Raw genomic sequence first — 20,126 nt, forward strand, 5'->3', positions numbered from 1 at the left:
CAAAGATTATATATTTTACGTCTGGATTCTATTAAAAATGAATAATACAAAATATTAGGCTGTAAAAAATTACAATTACTGTTTCATTCACGCGACACAGAAAAGACAACGTGAGTCGCGTTTGATTACGTCACACAAGTCAAATATATATATTTTTTTGCGTCATACAAAACGAATTTAAATAAATCGATTTTCTTAATCAGAATTAAACTATCAGTTATTGATAGTTATAAACAAAAAAAAAACTTTTTAGTTTGTATGAATCTTTCGACGAAGACTTTTAAAGCGGAAGTCGTCACTCTCTCCAGTCATGGCGGCTCCCTGCTCACGCTGTGGCAACGTGATAGCCGCTTAAAATGGCTTTCTTTTGCTTTAGCTAATTTATTGCACCGTATTAATACATTTACAACATATGTTGTACTAGAAGTGAAGAAATACTTCTAGATCTGTCGGTCGAAGGTAAGGATCCCACACGTGATCTCTTCGTGTCTCCTCCGTAAAAATGAACACGTTTCTGCTTCACTTTTGTTTTCCGTAATCGTCGTTTCTGTGGAAAATTACATAAAGAATATCATCCGATCACTTTCTCTCGCTTACTTGTGTTTTAAGATCAATATTTTGCGCATTATTTAACGCATATATGTTTATTAGGATAACCGTGTTCTGAGTCTGTCCATATGGTTTTTGCACTCGTTTCAAACTCTGATAAATTCATTTTATTAACTCCATAAAGTAAAAATAAATCGGACCTCTTGGAGAACAAAGTTGTTTATAAACACTAAAATGTATCTGAAGTTCTTCCACAACAATTTTGGTGGTTGTGTATAAGTCAAAGATTGAACAAATACTAGGAAAAATGTAGTACATTCTTTGGAAAAACCTAGAAAATTAAAGAAAGTTTAAACAAAAATATAACTTTTTTCCTGTGTAACCCATTCCTCAAAATAACGTGTCGTATTTTGAATAATTAAAAAAAAAAGTAAAACTATGAACTCTGAATAAATGGAAAAAGAGGGATACATATTGTTCAATGTTAATTTTTCTTTAACTCTTATTTTTTTGTGTTAAAGAGTTATCGCACAGCAGTTCTGTGCTTTTGAGTGATGATATAACCTTGTTGTGGCTTTAAAAAAAACTATCTTGGGATGCATAACGCAGTATTAAAAGCCATTACATTGCAGGTACACGAGTCTTCCAACATGGGAAAAAAACGAGCCGTGCAACCAAAATAAACGCCATCGCTAAATAAAGAAGCCGAGAGTCTGCTCGGACACTTAAAATGTCAAGTGAGGGTTTCGAACCCACGACCTCTTAATCAAAAGTGATGTGTTCTACCAAAATAGCTATCTGAGCAAGTTATTAAATGAAAGTAGATTCTACTAGATTTGTTTAACTGGATGAATGGGTGAGGATTTTTAATTGAATTTACTATGAATAACATTTTTGTTCTGTGATGCAAAGATAAAAGTATATGCTGCACAAACTCAAAACCCCCTGACATTTGAAAGGTTTTAAGCAACCTGCCTGGACATGCACCCCCCCTCCCTATGTAAATGCATGAAAACTCTACACATTTTAACTGGTTACTCGTTTGTTGTCTCCAGGAGAACTTTCTGTGTCACAGCGATGGCCTCGTACAAACCCACCAAAATCCCAGTTTATCCTAAACTGGGAGAGAAGGTCACACAAGACACGCTTTACTGGAAGAACTACAAAGTAAGACCTCACGGCGGTTTGTGACTACATCTCAAACTGTTCTTCCAATTTAACCCTTTGATTTGTTTTTGTTTTCCCCTCACAGGCTCCCGTCCAGATCAAGGAGTACGGCGCGGTGTCGAATATCGACTTCTCTCCCGTCGCTCCTCATAACTTTGCAGTCACAGCGTTCACAAGAGTAAGTTTGACGTTTTTTAAAACGTGTTTTTTCAAAGCGTAACACTTTGAATTGTCGTTCCAGATCCACGTCTACGGGCCGTTCTCGCAGGAGCCCGTCAAATCCTTCACCAAGTTCAAGGACACGGCGTACTGCGGCAGGTTTCGGTCCGATGGACAGCTGCTGGTGGCGGGGTGCGAGGACTCGAGGGTGCGGCTGTTCGACGTCGACGGCAAGGTGGCGCTCAGGATGTTCAAGGGACACACAAAGTATGTATATTATTAGCTACAGTACTTTGTGAACATTCTTTCCTGGACTGGTGAAAGTTGAATGATTATTTCATGAGTGATCCATCGACTGAACTCCATGATGATCTCAAGTTTATGACAACACATCGGACAAACTACTTAAAATAAATGATAAATGTCACAGTTTTTAATGGCTTTAAACTTCCCTCTCAGGGCGGTACACGTTACCGACTTCACCTCGGACCGCTACCACATCGTGACGGGGTCGGACGACTACACGTGTCGACTCTGGGACATCCCGAACGCCACGGATCTGAACACGTACCAGGAACACACGGATTACATCCGCTGTGGCGTGACCAGCAAACTCAACTCGGATCTCTTCATCACGGGTAAGTTCTCATCAAACTTGTCCCAACATGGCGACGTGTCAAGTTATAAACGCAGGAAACGAGTTGGATGATGATGTTTTGAGTGATCCATCGGCTGAACTCCGTGATGAGCTCAAGAGTCTGACCACATATTTGTTTCTGGCGCCCCCCACTGTTGGAGCAGAGTAAATGCAACCGTCATATTGTTGGAAAGACTTGTTTTGTCGCTTTCTCTTCCTGAATTGATTTATTAATTCATTATATAGATTCAATTTCTACATATTAATTAAAAAAAATATGGTATTTTCAAATGTTCTGTATAAAAAAAGTAGCTTGCAACTATTGTACCTTGTATTGAACACTTTCATATTCCATTGAAAATGTATTTTTTGGATTATTAGAAATTACAATATCAAACGTTATGCTTAATGATATGACAAGGGGTCGGCAATGCAATAATCTGAGGGGCCACATTATATACTGTGAATTTTCTGAGGGGCCGTAAAGCCAAAAGAGGGGATCAAAGTGCGAGAAATGAGTGGATTACAAGAATCGACAAATAAAATAAAACGTAATATGCCAATAGAATAGCTGAAATAACCAAATTTTTCCTCTAAATATGACCTAATAATTTAAATCTTCACAAAGAACTAGATAAGTCCCAGCCAGGAAATGGCTAGAGTGTTGCTGTGCACTTTGTCCTGTGACGAAAAAACTATAAAAGCTACAAAAGGGTCAATTCCCACATTGATTATCTGGACTTTTGTCTTCATTTTAAAGCTTGAATGGTTCGTCTCGGCCAAAGAATTCCAGAGATGTCGACCTCTGGATAAACAAAGATTAATTTTTATTTCCCCCCCAGCACCATTCATTGTCAATGGGAAATTAATACAACTATTACATGCCAGGATCGTCACAGACGGGGGAGAATACTGAGCAATTTTTTTTAAATCTTACTCTGTCAGTTGGCCCAACTCTACTATACATTTTAAAGTTTCAATGGTTTACGTGGAAACCCCAGAGCAGGGGATGTTTGAAAAACTTCGCAGATTTGCGACTTTTTGACCTCGTCCCATTCATTCCTTTGTCACAGTTTTTCGCGACTTAATAACACTGTTAGCTGTCAGAAAAATGTTCTACGTGCTCAAATCTTTAGGTCTCAATAAATACAGTCAAAGGACTTGTACAGCACTTTGCTCTGCTATAAATGATTGAGTCTGTAATTTTCCTTGTGACGTCCTATTTAAAAGAAATGCCATTTTGTTTTCCTGCTGCAGGTTCATACGACCACACGGTGAAAGTGTTCGACGTCAGGACGGACAAGAGCGTGTTGACGATGGATCACGGGCAGCCGGTGGAGAGTTTGCTCCTCTACCCTTCAGAAGGACTCCTCGTGTCTGCAGGTGATGCAACATTTTGACATTGAGTTTTTTAAGAAGGTCATTGAAGGGCATCTGACTCTTTTTCCCACGTCAGGCGGGCGCTATGTCAAAATTTGGGATCTTCTCAAAGGAGGTCAACCCCTGGTGTCGCTGAGGAATCATCACAAAACCGTCACCAGCTTGTGTCTGAGCAGCAGTGGACAGAGGCTGCTGACGGCGTCTCTGGACCGGTGCGTGCACGTGATGTCATGTGACACGATTTCTTTTAGGGATCGTCATAGTAACGACGTCTGTTTCAGGCACGTGAAGGTCTACAACACGACCACCTATAAAGTCGTCCACAACTTCGACTACGCCGCCTCCATTCTCAGTGTGGCTCTGGCTGTGAGTATATCTTTTAGAATGTGCTTTTATTTTGAAGGAACATTACTTTGATAATACTTTGAACAAGTTGGATGATGATGTTATTGAGTGATCCATCGGCTGAACTCCATGATGAGCTCAAGATTCTGACAACACATGTTGAAAATCGGATCCTAATCACGATGTAGGCTAGCATCGCTGCGGGGAATTTAACAGATTGTTCTCTGGCGCCACCTGTTGTTAAAATAGAGTAAATGCAACAGTCTTGACTAGTGCTGTGCGATTATAGAAAAAAATATATAATTGCGATTATTTTCCTAAATATGCTATTTTTCAATGTCCTCTTCATTTTTTTTCTCTAATACAATAAACGATTCACTGCACAGTAAAATGTATGTCTTTGTGATTGTTAAGATAAGTTTATTAAGGCATTTTTAAGATTAAAGCAAATTAAACATGCATTTAAAGTGAGAAGGTTCATTTTGTTACTTTAATAACCTCATATATTCCCTGCAAATACTTGCAAAAATGTGCTAAAAGTGTTATGTATAAAATAAATAGAAATGAATCCATTTGCCGTCTCAGACTTACAGACATAAACCACATACAAAAAAAAATTGGCAACTAATCTTCATGGAAAGTATGAAAGTGAATTCTGCCGCTTTAATAATTTATAATTATTTTCTTTCTCCGTGAAGCCTGATGACCAGTCGGTCGTCGTGGGGATGACGAACAGTATCTTGAGCATCAAACACAGGAAAAGTCCAGAAGATTCCAAAGAGGTTCAAAACCAGCGACGGCGCGGCCCGACATACAGGGTTTATGTCAAAGGGAAGAACTACGTACCTAAGCAGGTATGTTTTTAGGAAAGTTTTACTTAAGAGTTTTTGTGTTTCTAATCCCATATTCTTCTGACAGGACGATTTCCTCGTCAGTAAACCCGTCAAGCAGCATCTGGCTCAGTACGACAAGCAGCTGAAGAAGTTCAACGTGTCGAAGGCTCTGGACACGGCGCTGGAGGTGAGCGGGTTCTAAACCAGTCAGGTTGGGGGGCTTTTAAAAGTCCACTGAATGCTGGAGTATCAAACTCCCATCGATCAAGGGGCCACATCTTTCAACTCAAAACAAGGCCGGGGCCAAAGTTTATAAATGATGACCCTGTCGGGCCAAGTTAGACGTACAACTTTTTTGTCCAAACATCAATAACTTACCGTCTTAAATGAGGAAATAATGGCCAAAAACATCTTTAAACTTGACCCTCTATCACACATTGAGTCTTGAGTCAGTTTTTAGAGTCGAGCTCTTGTGGGCCACATAAAAATGACTCGCTGGGCCAGATTTGACGCATTGGTTTGTGTTCAACTAGAAAATGCTTTATTTAAAAATTAAATGTATATACGTTTCTATGGAATGTCTTGAAACAAGTTGGGTGATGATGTTATTGAGTGATCCATCGGCTGAACTCCATGATGATCTCAAGATTCTGACAACTTTTGTGGCGACAATTAGCCCTTGTGTAGTTTTTTATCTTTAAAGCGACACTATAGAAGACTTTATATATTTGTTTGGCGCCCCCCAGTGTTGGAACAAAGTAAATGCAACAGTCTTAACTATCGTGAAAACTAAAGGCTACACTTGTGTATTTTTTATTGTGAGAACGGATTTTGTTCTCTTCCTGAGGTCCTCAAAGCCATCAGTATTTCTAGTCTGGATAGAAATTAAAGCAACTGCTGTCTCTGACCCACATGAAGCAAAGTGTAGAACAAACAGCCCGATGATTAGATTTAGACCTTAAATGCGGTAGATGTGCTTCAAAAGGTCAAAAGAGATGACCTTTCTACTGCACCAGTTGTTACAATTACAAAATGAAACTTCATGTTCCTGTACTTGAGTATCCTGTCCATGACACCAGTCTCTCCTCAGGTCTGGACGAGACACAAAAAGCCAGAGGTCCCAGTGGCTGTGGTGAAGGAGCTGGACAGGAGAGGAACGCTGAGGAACGCTCTGGCCGGGAGGGACGAGAAGGCCGTGGCTCGGATCCTCAACTTTTTAATCGGGTACGAAGTAAAAGTATTAACGTTTTTTTTAAGTTCCTGTGAAATGATAACTTTGATCAGCCAGACATTCTGGCTTTAGACCAACGTACTTGATATTAATTAGTTGCTCTTAAAATAAAAAAATATTAGTTGTAGTAATGGAATTAAACTTGTTAATGTAGAAATTAAATGTTTTAAAAAAGTAGAACTAAAATGTTGACAAATGTAGAAATAAAATTTAATAATTTGTAGAAATATACTGTACATGTGTATACGTTTCTAAGGAATGTCTTGAAACAAGTTGGGTGATGATGTTATTGAGTGATCCATCGGCTGAACTCCATGATGATCTCAAGATTCTGACAACTTTTGTGTTGGAAATTAGCCCTTGTGTAGTTTTCTATCTTTAAAGCAACACTACAGAAGACTTAATATATTTGTTTGCCGCCCCCCAGTGTTGGAACAGAGTAAATGCAACAAAAAAAAATAAGATGGTGAAAGATTTACAAGTTAAACATGTTTAAGAAAAAAAAATGGAATTGTTAGAAACATAAGAAGTTTTGGGTTAATAATTACTCATGGATGGACGCCACATGTCTAAACTCTCTCTCCTCCACAGGAACGTGGTCGACCCCAGGTTTGCTCCCATCCTGGTGACGGCGGCCGAGATGATCCTGGACATTTACCGCTCCGTCATCGGTCAGTCTCCGGTCGTGGACCGTCTGCTGCTGCGGCTCCAGGAGCTGGTGGAGCGAGAGATCGACTTCCAGCTGGAGCTCATGGAGGTGCTGGGCATGCTGGACACCATGTTCGCCTCTTGTCAGCCCAAGAAGGAGTTGCCGTGCCCCGGACTGAGCAGGTCCAACGGTCTGACCCAGGAAAGCGCTTCCAAACCTCAGCTCCAGGCCTCCTGATGCCCACGAACTGAACATCTGTTTTGTTTTTTTTAAAGAACTTGATTCTCATGAATCATTTGTGTCTGGAGACTTGTTGAGGATGTGAAGCATCATCTGCTTTTGATGTCCTCACTTCCTGGATGTGTGTTTTGAACCCTCGTCGATGAGTCGTTTCATGATATCTTGACATTTATAGGCAGATACGAATAAATCTTTGTAATATTAACAACATTCTGATGGATGTTTGTTCTTGTCTGGTCCAATGATGCTGAACCGTTCACTCACTGAGGAGCAGGTGACGGTGATTCAAGGTGAGTCGGAGAACCTCAAGGATCCGTGCTTGGTACGATGGTTTTATGTAAAGCAGGGGTGAGCATTATGTTTCCTCAAGGGCCACATTATATACTGACTCTTTGGGTTTGGGGGGGGGGGCGTCCAGTTGAAAGATGGAATTGGAGTTTCAAAATATGATTTAAAAAAAAAAAAGGAAATATATTATATAATAATGTATTTAAACATTTAATTCAAAAAAGTGAATGTATATACACCTGTATAACATTTTTTTTTTATATTCTCACGTTTCCACTAAGTGACATTTTCAAAACTATTTAAAACAAAATAAAATTGGTATGTTTTATATATAGATATATATATTAAATTACTAATTCCACAACTACTAATTATTCTACTTCCACTATTACTACTAATTGGAGACCTCCTGAGGGATCAATAAAGTTTTACCTTACTATTGCTAATTTCACTACTAATTCCACTACTTCCACAACTACTACTTCTACTACTACTTGAACAACTACTTCCACAACTACTAATTATTATACTACTTCCACTATTACTACTACTTCCACTACTCATTCACCTACTACTTCCAGTACTACCAATTGTGTGAGCCAGTATTCACACCACATTTTCATCCAGAAATGCACTCTTTTCTAGTTTCTGTCGTTTCTTTGAAGTTTTGATCCCATTGAAGATCGCAGTGTCATCTCCGGCCTCTAGGGGGAGCGAGTTCAAGTGACTCGCGAGGGAGAAGTGATGTCGAATCATATCTCAGCAGACTGCGGGGCAGAAGGAAGCTCTGCTGATGGACAAGTGGAGGAAGAGAAACTGCTCTGATCCCATCAAACTTTCGCCTTTTTTTTAGTTGAATTATTGACTTCCTGGATGTTTAACGCACAGCATCAACGTCAAAGGCAAGTATATCATCTTTTTTTTCCTTTTTTTAATTCCAATTTAACGACCACAAAATGAAGCTTCAATACTATCCGGTAAAAGTGAAATGATAATTACAAGACATGTATTAAATAACTTTGGCAATGGTAGAAAGATCTATACCCTGCTGCAGATATTTGATGCAACAACTTTAATCCAAAGTGTCATTTTTCTAATCATTTTCTCAGCAGTAAATACACATTTAAACTCCTCTTATGTTGTGCAGATGGAGCTGAGCAGAAGGAAGGTTCCTCTCTATGTGAGTATCTGCTCCACTTTTGCCAGACCTTAATATCCAATCATGTCTTCATTTCCCTCCCTGGAAATTATCTTCAAATTAGACGTGAAATCCACAGAGATGAGTTAACCCTATTAAATAAAAAAGAAGAGGATATTCCAAATGATCTTAGGTCAGCAGGTGAAACATGATGGACGTGTTTTTATTTCTTGATCAAACAAGACTTTGTTTGTTCTTGGGTGGATGTTTCTTCAGTCATAGTTTCTGGGTGAAAATAACCACATCAATCACAGCCGGGATGAAAGCGTCAAAGCATTTGTTTGTATAACCTTTAGCCAATCATTGACTTATTCATTCATCAGCATGTTTTTTTTATTTGTGTTCTCTCTGGTATTTTCACTTTGTTTGAACAGTGATGTCACGTATGTGGAGTCGAAGCTGGAAAACACTTTTGAGGTTAGTTTGAGGAGTTTAGGTGACACACGTCACATCAAAGATCCACTTTGACAACTGGGCTTTACCGTTCAACACACAATGAATGAGATTGTGATCAACAAGTGCGTCGTAGTAAAATACTTACATTTATCATGAGACGAAAAGTGATTTTCATGCATTCTGACCCAGTTTGATGAACAAATATTGCTTCAAAATACATTTCCCTTTCCTAAAAATTCTACTATAAGTATGGTTGTACATTCAGTGTTGACTACTTGTGTTTCCAGGACATTTCTGTTTATGTGAAGGTAAATTAAAAAAAACACAAAAATACGTATACAGATGACTATATGACTCAAATAAAAATCTTTTTTGTTTCAAATTTGTATTGGTCTCAATAAATAAAATTCTTATCAAAAGATCTTTAACCTGTATTTATTATGTAGATAATATATATTTTTTAAGTTATAAAGTATTTAAGTGGAGTTATCATTTTTTATATTGTCTGTTTTCTGTGAAATTATTCTAAAAATAAAATATTATTTAATCATAGTTATTTTTCGTAAAAATGTCAAATAATTGTATTATATCCGGAATACATTGATGAGCCACAGACGCTAGCATTAGCTCACCAGGTGCTGCAGATTTCGAACTAAAGGTACAGAAAAAATAAACTTAAAACTAATTTGCTGGAAAAGAAGATATCAATGTTTACTCTTAACTTGTGTGTTTGCTGTCGTATTTATTTATTAGACATAGGAATATTAATAAAAGTATTTAATGCTAACCGATAGTAGCCGTTAGCTTAGCATATTAGCATGCTAATATCTTACTAAACACACTTGAGACTGCGAAATGTATGTTTCGTTTTTTTTAAACTTTAAATTTAAAAATATAGTTACCTAAGTTAGTGCTGATGCCTTTAAGATAAATAACTAGTTAAAGTAATTCGTTTTTTATTTGTTGCTCTTTGCCTTACTCTGAGGTTATTTTGTATGAAAATAATGCATAATAAATATGTACAAACCTTTTGTAAATCTGACCCACAATTCCAACATAACTATTAATTTGTGAGATTAAAAAACATCAGCCTAAAACCAACACATTACATTTCCTAATAACACTTGTGCAGCTTCTGTTCAACACTTCCTGTCACATCATCCGTTTGAAAGTCGGATCCTGTTGTTTCTATTCCTGCGTCGGAGTCCAGCGACCGCTCGGACATTAGTGGTCGGAGTCCGAGCGACTGTGCCGAGGCAACTCCTATTTGGCATCTGAGAAGCAGCGTCAGACATAAAAGGACTCGGTTCTCTTCTGTGTCAAAGAATAGAGGGATCAGTTAACCCGGAGGTGAGGATCTGCTGGAGCAGAAAAACCTGAACAATCACTCCATGCGCTCCAGAGCGTTCAAAGAAACCGGGTCAGATCTTTGAGGAGATGCATCACGCGTAGCGATAATAATTTAGCTGTCAGCTCACTACAGTACCTGGCGTACGATCAGGACGAAGTCGAGCTCTGTAATTTACTTTTCCATCTGTCAAAGTGTCTGAATGTCCTTTGTTTAGTTGATGGCTTGAAGTGTTCGACATGTTGTAGGTCTGCAGGGAATTAAGATTTAGGGGGCGGTTAAAATATGCCAAATATTTATCACGAATATATAATGATATATATATATAATAGTAGTATTAAAATATGACATAATTATTCAATGTTTAGCAAATATTTAGGTATATTATCAAACATGAAGATATTTTTAAGAATAATTTGAATTTAGATCAACATAAATACACCTTACTAAACACTTTTGTAATGTAAATTAAAATAAAATTAATATTCGTAGTAGATCGGAAAGCAATAGCTGACGAATCCTTGGCTATTATATAACCAGAGTAGATTATAACCTTTCATTCTTAAATCTTTTCTTCCTGGTTTCAGGAACTCAAACTCAGGATCATCTGGTGAAATCATTACAAAAACCTCTAATAAAATAAATTACTCCTTTTATTTGTTTTCTCTACTCGAAACCTCTAAGGGCGAGAACACATAATTGTATAGTTTGTGGATATACAGGAAATATAAAGAAGGTATCGTATAATGCATGGGTCTCAAACTCAATTGTTATAATTGTAATAGTTTCGCACTCTTAACTGTTTTAACCCTGTGTGTTATGAACCGAAAATGTTTTGGAAAAATAATCATAATCATAAAAACAATAATTAAAACGTCTAATGATAGTTACGATTTGTTCATTCAAATTTAATTAAGTAACATTATACTGCGGTGGCCTGAAAAACAAACATCTTTGTGGTCTTCTATGTGTCACGTCTGGGTCACCTTGACCCAAAGATAATGGAAGGGTTAACTAAAGTAAATTAAGTAAAGGTTATTGGTAAAGCGTCTTTCTAGGAAGATGGTTCCAAAGCTTAGGAGCAACAGTCTGGAAGGATTTATTTTCCTCTGGTCCAGAAGTGTGTTCAGGAACCATGCTGGCAGCCAGTGAAGAGATTTAAGGATCGGAGAAATGCGAGTTCTCCTACTAGAGCTGGTCAGAATGATTTTGTATTAACTGCAGAGAGATGGCTCCTTCTTGATTAGACACAACAAAAAAAACGAATACAATAAATTGAGTTAAGAGATTCTAACGTATGTTTTTTTTCCAAAATGTATGTATTAATTTAATAGAGCGAGAGAATAGATAGTGAAAGTTAAAAAAAAACTAAATCCAGATGAAACTATAGAAAAAGTATTCTTGCTAACATAAAATTCCACTTAACAAGTAATTACAACTCGCAAAAAAAACAGTAAATAACTCATAAATAAAGCCTACAGTCACATGTTGGTTGCATGTAAAAAAAAAAAGCCAAAACCAGAGAGTTTTAAGGATCAGATAAATGTGAGTTCTTCTACTAGAGCGGGTCAGAATTCTTGCTGCAGAGTTTTGTATTAACTGCAGGCGAGACAGATCCTTAAATAAACTGTTAAACTTAACTATTAAGTAACAATAAATATTTTTACGATTGTTTTATTTAATTTTCCAAACAACAGTTTCGGTTCAAACAAAATGACGTTTTTAATCGTGTACTCGTGTAGTGCTGATGTAGAATTTCACTTTGTTTGACTATTTAAGAGTCGAGTGCTTCAGATGTTTGTCTTTTATCGTGACGGGAGTTTAACTCGAGACGTGTAATGAATCGCGACCCATATCTTCGCCGGCGCAGCGTGAATGTGTTTAAAGCAGGATTTACAGCGTCAGGAAGTTGACGCCGACATTTCATCACACCCAGATTTAACCTTTTGTTTTTTAAAAAAACCCACCTCGCCGCCCTCGTTCGACCGTTCCTCGGCTCTGCCGGGGATCAGCGTCGCTCTCCGCTGTCCGCACTAAAAAGACATTCCTTATTTTATTGAGGGTGAAGGTTTTATAGTACCTTGCGGAGGAATGCTGTCGAGGGAATCTTCTTTATTTTTCACAAACGTTGCATCTCGATACACTCTTAACTCCCAAATGAGCCTGACTGAGCTGAACTTTTATGTGTGTTTTCTCTCTCTCTCAGGGCCAAGCCAAAGTATTCGCCTTGCTGGAGGTGTTGGACTCCATGCTGGAGGATTCCGAAGTCTATATTGTTCTGGAAGGATCCACGCTGGTCCATGTGACCAGAGCTCGCCACGATGTTATGCTTTACTTCATAGTGCCCGGTATGTGTTCTGTTAGTGTTTCAAATCCTCAGACACACACACACACACACACATGTTGGTTGATGTCTGGAAAGGAACACAATCTTATCAGCTTCCTCTCAGGAGGAAAACAAGTCCATGAACAATACATCAGCGTTAGTGAGGCCCCGGCACAGAGTCGCTGCTCTCTGACATGACGGGAACCTTCATGACGATCCTGCCACACAAACATGGACATTTTTGTACATTTCTGATGCTTTTCATCTTCAGAAATCCATTTTATTCAAAGTGCTAAATCGTAACAAACAGTTTAAGTAAGACTTTATGACAGAAAAACAGGTCCCAGTGCAACAATGATTGAACTAGAGCACCCTACTAACATGCAGAAACCTTGAGTAGAACCAGACTCTGTGTTTACTGCCTTCTTGCTGTGACCGACAATATAGTTACATTTTATTATTTGACCATCAATTTATCTTAATAATCTTCCTTCACCTAAAAAGTTCCTTAACTACAAATCAGTTTTTCACCTCACATTTTTAATAATGATCATTTTCACAACTTTTTCTTTGAATAAAATAAGAATTATTATCATTATTGTTGTTTTCAATGTGTGTTTCCTGTGACACGCTCCAGGACACAACCTGGCTGAGGTGGTCTCCGTCCAAGCGTACGCGTGTTCCCAGAAGACACCTCTCACCTGGGTGGGAGGGGCTACACTGGAGTACGTCCAAGACGACGCGCAGGTACAACTTTTTCAAATGTAGAATATCGACATAACAATGCGGAAAATACTTATTTATTTAGAAGAGTGTCATTGCCATCAGGATATTGAATGGCTGAGTGTAACATTTCAGATGTGGAAAATTTTAGATTTTTTTTAAATTTAAATATGTTTTAAGCCTTGAATAAATATTTGAATAATTATTTGTTTAAATAATAAATTACAATATTTTTGATATTTAATGGTTGAATTTGTTTAGTTTATTTAAGGGTAAAATGAGTCCGACTATTTTCTTTTTAATTCGCAATGATTGGCCGAGTGTTTGATCAAGTAGCTCAGTACTTTTTTTAATATTATCTGTTGACACTATTATACCAATATTTTTATATATACACTTGCTGAAGTACCCCATGTTGCCCAGGGATTCTTTTTTTATAAAATACTAAAAATGCGAAAATATTTTAAATGACATTGAAAGACCATGAAAATTTAGTTAATTTAGTTAAAAATGTATTATCCCTTTATCATGCTTGCATCGACTTAGAAAAGGAGCTCAATTATCGGCCAATCACGACAGATTCAGAAAAATGGCGCCAAACCTGGACTTTTAACCGTTGTTATCTCAGGGTCAGAAAACAAATATGTTTCATGGTATCCCTTGTGTTACTTCAGGGTCAAGAAGAACAGCCTTCCTGGCTTATTGTAGTGGTGTAGGTTCTTCACCTTGACCCAGAGACAACACATTTTTTTTCGGGCCTTCGGGTCACTTTGACCCTGCAATAACAAATTGGGTTAAAAGACTGTATTTTAGTCCAATATGTTTGCTACAGTGCCCATATTTGGTTTAAAACCTTCCTAAGAATGAGACGAAGAAAATTACTAATAATAAGGGAGTAATTTGACCATTTTCGGCCTTTGAAAAGGAATAAAGCTAAAGCCGAAAAATCGGGCTCAGTCCAGACGCAGAGCAGTTCATGGCCGTCATTTTCATTATAGATATAGATTTAAAAGGCTACGAATTAAAACATATTGAATTGAGAACATGTATTTTTATTATTCGAATTAAAATATCAAACCATGTGTAAAACTTAAATTAACTGTAATACTGAATTGAACTAATCTAAACTTCATAAAAAACATTTGAATTCATTCATTTAATATTCAGACGGCATTGATTCAGTAAATATCTGTTTAACGCTCAAACTGATGTCCAGGATCTGGCCGAGCACCTGGTGCTGCACGGACATCGCCTCAGCTCCACGGATCACAAGGATCTGAGGAGCCTCTTCAACGTGGGCCAACAGAACTCCCGCGGCGCCGCGGACCGGCGAGTAGCTTTGGCCATGGCCAATCTGGATATTCCTCAGAGCTGGAATGTGCTGGGCGGCGGAGACGGCCAGAGCGGTAAAAATACCTACTAGGGATTATTTTTAGATGAAGACCAGTGTGTGGAATACAAACCGCAATCCATGGTGGCGTACGTTTGCTTTGAGGTGAGCGGGTTCTTAACCCGATTTTGCCGCTTGAACTCTTGAACTCTGTATTCCTCACAATCATCTCCAGTTTCCATCCTCGCCGGTCAGAAGTCGGAAGTAACGTCGGTCGCCTGTTGCTCCTGTTGAATTCATCACGGCCAATTAACGGGCCAGTAATGTGGTTAATAGAGCCGTTCCATCTGGAAACAGTACAGTGTGTGTGTGTGTGTGTGAGCGTTTGTGCATGTGTGCGTTGACCTCTCTGTTGTCTTGGTGTGTCTGCAGTGTTTGTGCACAGCAACCTACATAAACCACACAGTAGATTTGGGGTTAAGTGGATTACAAGAGCCTGTTTCATCGCAGAGTCTCTTTCTAAACGTCTGCAGATAATTTCATAACTCGGCTCAGAGCTCGACGTTCGCTCGTGCAGCTGACTTCTTATCTTCGGCTGAAAATGATGTTGTTGATGTGAGAGGTTTGTACTTTAACATTTATTGATATGACCCTGAAAAACATCTCACCTTAAGTTGTTGGCAAGATCTTTATTTTTTTTCTTGTACTTGTACCTGTTTCTGTTGACGAGTCGAAACATGCGTCAGAAAATCTGCCAACAATTATTTAATCTGGGTGAATATAGAATCGGTTTGAGTTAAAAGCTACTTCTATCAAATGCAGGAAATTTGAATAATTAAATATTATTTACTTGAAAAAAACATCTAATCCTGATCGATATTACTGTCTTATTTTATTTAATAAAAGTTAATTAGGTAAAAAGGAAAAAATGAAAAAAGGAACTAGAATACTAGAATTAGTATTCAAGAAACAAACCTCCATCAAGTTGCTCATTCACACCCATATTATCATATTTTGTATTATTATTATTTATTCTTCTTCTGCTTCTTGTTGTTGTTGTTGTTGTTGTTGATATTGTTCTTCATGTTGTTGTTTTTGTTCTTCTTCTTCTTGTGGTTATTGTTCTTCTTGTTCTTCACGTTCTCCTTGTTGTTGTTGTTGTTGTTCTTCATGTTGTTGTTGTTGTTCTACATGTTGTTGTTCTTCATGTTGTTGTTGTTCTTCATGTTGTTGTTGTTGTTCTACATGTTGTTGTTGTTCTACATGTTGTTGTTCTTCATGTTGTGGTTGTTGTTCTACATGTTGTTGTTCTTCATGTTGTTGTTGTTGTTCTTCATGTTGTTGTTGTTGTTCTACATGTTGTTGTTGTTGTTCTTAATGTTGTTGTTGTTGTTCTTCATTTTGTTGTTCTTCATGTTTTTGTTCCGAATATTATCTAATATAACTTCCCTATATTGCCAATTAATCTGACATGACCGATTGGATATTTAGCAAAATAAAAAAATAAAATAAAAAAAGGTTTATTTAAATGTTGATATGTTGATTTTTAAAGATATCAGTGTTTAAGAAATGATAATAAATATATATTAGGGATGTCAATGATGAGAGTAAAACTTGACTTTGTGGAGAAGAACTAACACAGAGATAATCATTGAGCCTCAAAGAATGAAAACATTAAAAAAAAATGCGTTTGAATTAAACAAAGGTATTTATACTTGATTTTTTTTTTCCAAGTGTGAAATTTGGTATAATATTTCAAACATTTTTTTGCAATTTTAAACTGTCTGAATATTGACTTACGTGCCCAAAAAAATAAATAGAAGCTTTGGGCCTGCAATCATGATCACATCAGGACACAGAGTCTGTATCTGTCATCAAAACTACTCTATAAGTTCCAATAAATCGTCAACACAGATGAAAATAAAGTTGTTTTGAGGCGTCCAGAGCATGATGGAGCATATTTAAGTGATGGATCTCTTTGTCTGAATGAAGACGGTTACGTGAGAGTGAAGGATTGTAACATGGCTTCACTTGATCAAAACCACAATCACTTTCAATCAATTGAAGTGGATCTACTGCGAATCCGTCTATAAATTCCTGATTCAAATTCTTGATCGTGTTGGAGCACATTGAGACTCCAGAACCTGTCGCAGCCTAAAGTAGGTCAGTGGGGCAGAGATGTAAAATAAATTGTTGACATGTAGGTCAACTGCCTGATATTCTATTAAAAACATATAGTTTGACTTTTTTAATGTTTACTTTAACAACGTGAAGAATAAAAGCTTTTGCGTGCTTTTTATTTTCCACTATAACCTGTTGTTTTGATCGACTTATTGAGGTGTTTTAAGTCTTTCTCTTTGACGTTAATCAGTTATTATTTATCTTCGACGTCCAGTCAAACTGTTGTGATTATTAACGTCCTGATCCCGTTTCTGTCTCACCAGGCCGACGCCCCACGGAGTCTCCCCTCCACCTGGCGGTGAGGTGGGGTCTGTGCCGACTGGCCGAGCTACTGCTGTGTCAGCCCGGGGGTCTGCTGGCCATCAACCTGCCCAACGAGGACGGGGTCACGCCCCTGCAGCTCGCGAGGTCGTCGGGAAACGGGGCGATGCTGGAGCTGCTCTCACGGTAGGATGTTTTGAATGTGAAGGATGTTTGTCTGACATCACCTGAATCTGAATCACCATTTTTATGACATTACTAAACTGTATCACCTTTTATTACCGCAGCCCCCCAAATCCCCTGGCCACGCCCCCGGCCGGTCTGTCGCAGGTCTGGGCCGATCGCTGCCGCCTGCTGAGGTTCTGTCACGACACGGGGAACCTGACGCTGACCGTCCGGCAGAACCTGAGGTGGAGTTCGGAGGAGAGTCGACATGCCGACATCCTGCTTCTGAGGGACAGACTGAGGAACGAGGGCTTCCTTCGAGAGGTAAATATGATGTTGTTAGTGTCGTCAGAATATTGAATCGACTTTACATTTGTTTTTTAAAATTAAATTTTGTTCCTCTTTAAGCATCAAAATATTTGCAAAATTAATACGTCAAAAAGTAGAATGTTTTTATCCTTTGAAAAACAAGATTATTTCCCACATGATTTGTTTTTTGTACACAAAAAGTTTGAATTATTGGAGTTATAATATTAATTTTCTTTTTCTAAATCCGATAAATTCGTATCCTTTTAAATTCAATATAAAAATGATGGTATAATAGAGGCCACAAGACAAAATACCAAAAGAGGAACTTGAACTTTTATCATGTGATGAAGTAGAAGCTTTGGCATGATTTCAAAGCAAAATGATTGTCTCGTGGCAACCAAAATCTTATATTGAGTTTAAAAAATATTGAATTAGGAAAATACTTTTGAATCTTTGGAATAAGAAAAAAAATGTGTTTTTAAAGAAAAAGCATTCATTTTGGAAATATTAGCATTTTCCAATTCAATTATTGAGATATTTAATTTTGCATTGGGTTGTTTTAAGTTATATTGATGTAGAAACATTTTTTTCTTATTTATTAGTATATTATGTTCCATAAAAAAATACTTTTATCAATAATTAATCTTACATTTGAAATAACGTTTTCCAAAAAGGCTATTCTATTAAATGTAGCACAATAATTAAGTATTTTTTGTGAAAATCAACTCAAAAGTAAACAAAAAAAAACATACACAAGAAAATACTAAACAATACTGAGGTGTTCAAATGGGGAAACAAAACCTTTATTAATTTGAATAATGCAAATGTATTTCTTCAGGTTTTGCATTCCAGATTTAGATCGGATGTAGAAATGTCATGTCTCTGATGTTTGTCATGATGTCGTCACAGATAAAGTCTCTGCGGAGAGAAAGAGTGGAAAACATCTTTGGAAAAGAAGAGTTGGTGGACGAGCCTGCAGAGAATGGTACTCAAATGTTGTGTGACTGACCTCCCCTGGAGATCCGTGGTACTGCAGCGCCTTATGGCACTAAATATTTGAAGGCATTTTGATGACTTTTAAAGCTTCTTACTTCGAAATATATACATTTATTTATTTATTCTAAATAAAAAAAAACATTTAATTATTTAAACGTTGGTCACGAAAAGAAAATGTGTCCAAAAAGTATACTTTCACAACACTTTATTCCTAAAAACGAAGCTTGAACAACCAAAGAACTCATAATTAAAGTGACTTTATTTGTTTTTTAGGACTTCACGGGCCTGTCGGTGGAGAACATTCGTCAGCAGAGGAAAACGTAAGATCAAAATCTTTTATGAATTACTCACTGTTGTTTCCGCCTCAGAGGATGTGCGACGATCAGTTGTTTGTGTCGAGACTCGATAGTGATTCAACGGTGAAGAAAAAAAAAAAAAAAAAGCTGGCAAACATCTGAGCGGACCCTGAAACATCTGCATCTGCCTGCAGTTACGTCTCACCCCCTGAATGCTGCACATTGTTCTTGTGATTGTGAAGGTGTCGCCACACTTGGCTGAATGGTCGTCTTGTGTGCTGCCCGGTGTGTGTGTGTTTCTGCAGGACCTGTTGTGTGTGAGAGTGTGTGTGGGTGTGTGTGCGCGCGCAGATAATTGATCTTTCCCCGTGTCACACACACACCCCCCAGTGCTCGCCAAACACTTGTGTGTTTATACTGGTTTGTGATTTCTTTACACGCTCACAGAAACGCCTCAGTTCAGGAGTGAAGGTGCTCTCTCTATTTTCAGGACTACGAGGAGCCGCTGATGTTCTGTATGAACCCGGAGGACGACGACGACTCATCGGAATCAGGCAAGATTTCTACGATTCTACACATATTACATAAATATAATTGATGTTTTATTTACTACACGTATTTAAAAGACAATTATTACATGGAGGTAGTCTGATGTAAAGCATTACATCACCTGTTTAATAGACCAAACTACAGTCGCCATGGTAACAATGTCAGGTGTCACAAATGTTGACTGGTGTAGGCGGTTTACAACAACTGTCAGACCAGTAACACACTTTATTGTATATATCCCTGTAAGTTTTCTCATATCTAAGTTGTTTTTTATCTTAATTTGTTTTATCTTTTCTATTTTATTTGTAAGATTTTATTTTGTATTATTGATATGTGTATTTTCACTTGTTTCTCTTTGAATCGGAAGTTGCTGTAAATGGGAATTTCTCTCGGTGAGAATGAAAAATTATCCAAATACTGTAAGGTAAGCTAGAACTTTATTGATCTCTCAGGAGGTCTCCTTCGGGAAATTGTTTTTTTCTCCAATAGCCACAGCTAATACAGCAATTTTTCATAAAAAATAAATCAAAATAAAATAAGAACAAGAACAAAGAGAAATAAAGAGAAAGA

The 20,126-nt window shown here is 37.6% G+C and overlaps 2 protein-coding genes and 2 non-coding genes across 4 annotated transcripts in view; all 4 read left to right on the forward strand.

Moving 5' to 3' along the window:
• The first annotated feature begins 318 nt into the window (after nucleotides 1–318).
• Nucleotides 319–7,400, forward strand: utp15 (UTP15 small subunit processome component). The gene is made up of 12 exons (XM_087788055.1): nucleotides 319–459; nucleotides 1,605–1,716; nucleotides 1,802–1,894; nucleotides 1,958–2,142; nucleotides 2,335–2,513; nucleotides 3,770–3,895; nucleotides 3,969–4,104; nucleotides 4,174–4,258; nucleotides 4,936–5,091; nucleotides 5,156–5,257; nucleotides 6,161–6,294; nucleotides 6,893–7,400. Exons 2-12 carry the CDS (start codon nucleotides 1,627–1,629, stop codon nucleotides 7,185–7,187), a joined length of 1,581 nt encoding a protein of 526 aa, XP_087644181.1. The 5' UTR covers nucleotides 319–459; nucleotides 1,605–1,626; the 3' UTR covers nucleotides 7,188–7,400.
• Nucleotides 5,657–5,733, forward strand: LOC148087429 (small nucleolar RNA SNORD71). The gene has a single exon (XR_015709247.1). It is a non-coding gene; the product is annotated as a small nucleolar RNA SNORD71 (small nucleolar RNA).
• LOC148087430 (small nucleolar RNA SNORD71) lies at nucleotides 6,569–6,645 on the forward strand. The gene has a single exon (XR_015709248.1). It is a non-coding gene; the product is annotated as a small nucleolar RNA SNORD71 (small nucleolar RNA).
• Nucleotides 7,401–8,625: 1,225 nt separating the features above from the next.
• LOC148087431 (rho guanine nucleotide exchange factor 28-like) overlaps nucleotides 8,626–20,126 on the forward strand; it is a 54,672-nt gene continuing 43,171 nt past the window's right edge. The window contains exons 1-9 of the mRNA XM_087788048.1: nucleotides 8,626–8,658; nucleotides 12,627–12,768; nucleotides 13,384–13,493; nucleotides 14,686–14,875; nucleotides 17,244–17,427; nucleotides 17,529–17,730; nucleotides 18,625–18,700; nucleotides 18,985–19,031; nucleotides 19,498–19,561. Coding sequence (XP_087644174.1) covers nucleotides 8,626–8,658; nucleotides 12,627–12,768; nucleotides 13,384–13,493; nucleotides 14,686–14,875; nucleotides 17,244–17,427; nucleotides 17,529–17,730; nucleotides 18,625–18,700; nucleotides 18,985–19,031; nucleotides 19,498–19,561 — 1,048 coding nt within the window. The remainder of the gene's footprint in view (nucleotides 8,659–12,626; nucleotides 12,769–13,383; nucleotides 13,494–14,685; nucleotides 14,876–17,243; nucleotides 17,428–17,528; nucleotides 17,731–18,624; nucleotides 18,701–18,984; nucleotides 19,032–19,497; nucleotides 19,562–20,126) is intronic.

The sequence above is a fragment of the Callionymus lyra genome, chromosome 1, assembly GCF_982586985.1.
Source record: "Callionymus lyra chromosome 1, fCalLyr1.hap1.1, whole genome shotgun sequence".
NCBI lineage: Eukaryota > Metazoa > Chordata > Actinopteri > Syngnathiformes > Callionymidae > Callionymus > Callionymus lyra.

Bases quoted from the DNA above. Each gene is read 5' to 3' on its own strand.
- utp15 (XM_087788055.1), top strand. From the start codon at position 1,627: ATGGCCTCGTACAAACCCACCAAAATCCCAGTTTATCCTAAACTGGGA. The intron at 3,896-3,968 runs GTGATGCAACAT...TTCCCACGTCAG, and splicing joins AGGACTCCTCGTGTCTGCAG to GCGGGCGCTATGTCAAAATT. The intron at 5,258-6,160 runs GTGAGCGGGTTC...GTCTCTCCTCAG, and splicing joins CTCTGGACACGGCGCTGGAG to GTCTGGACGAGACACAAAAA.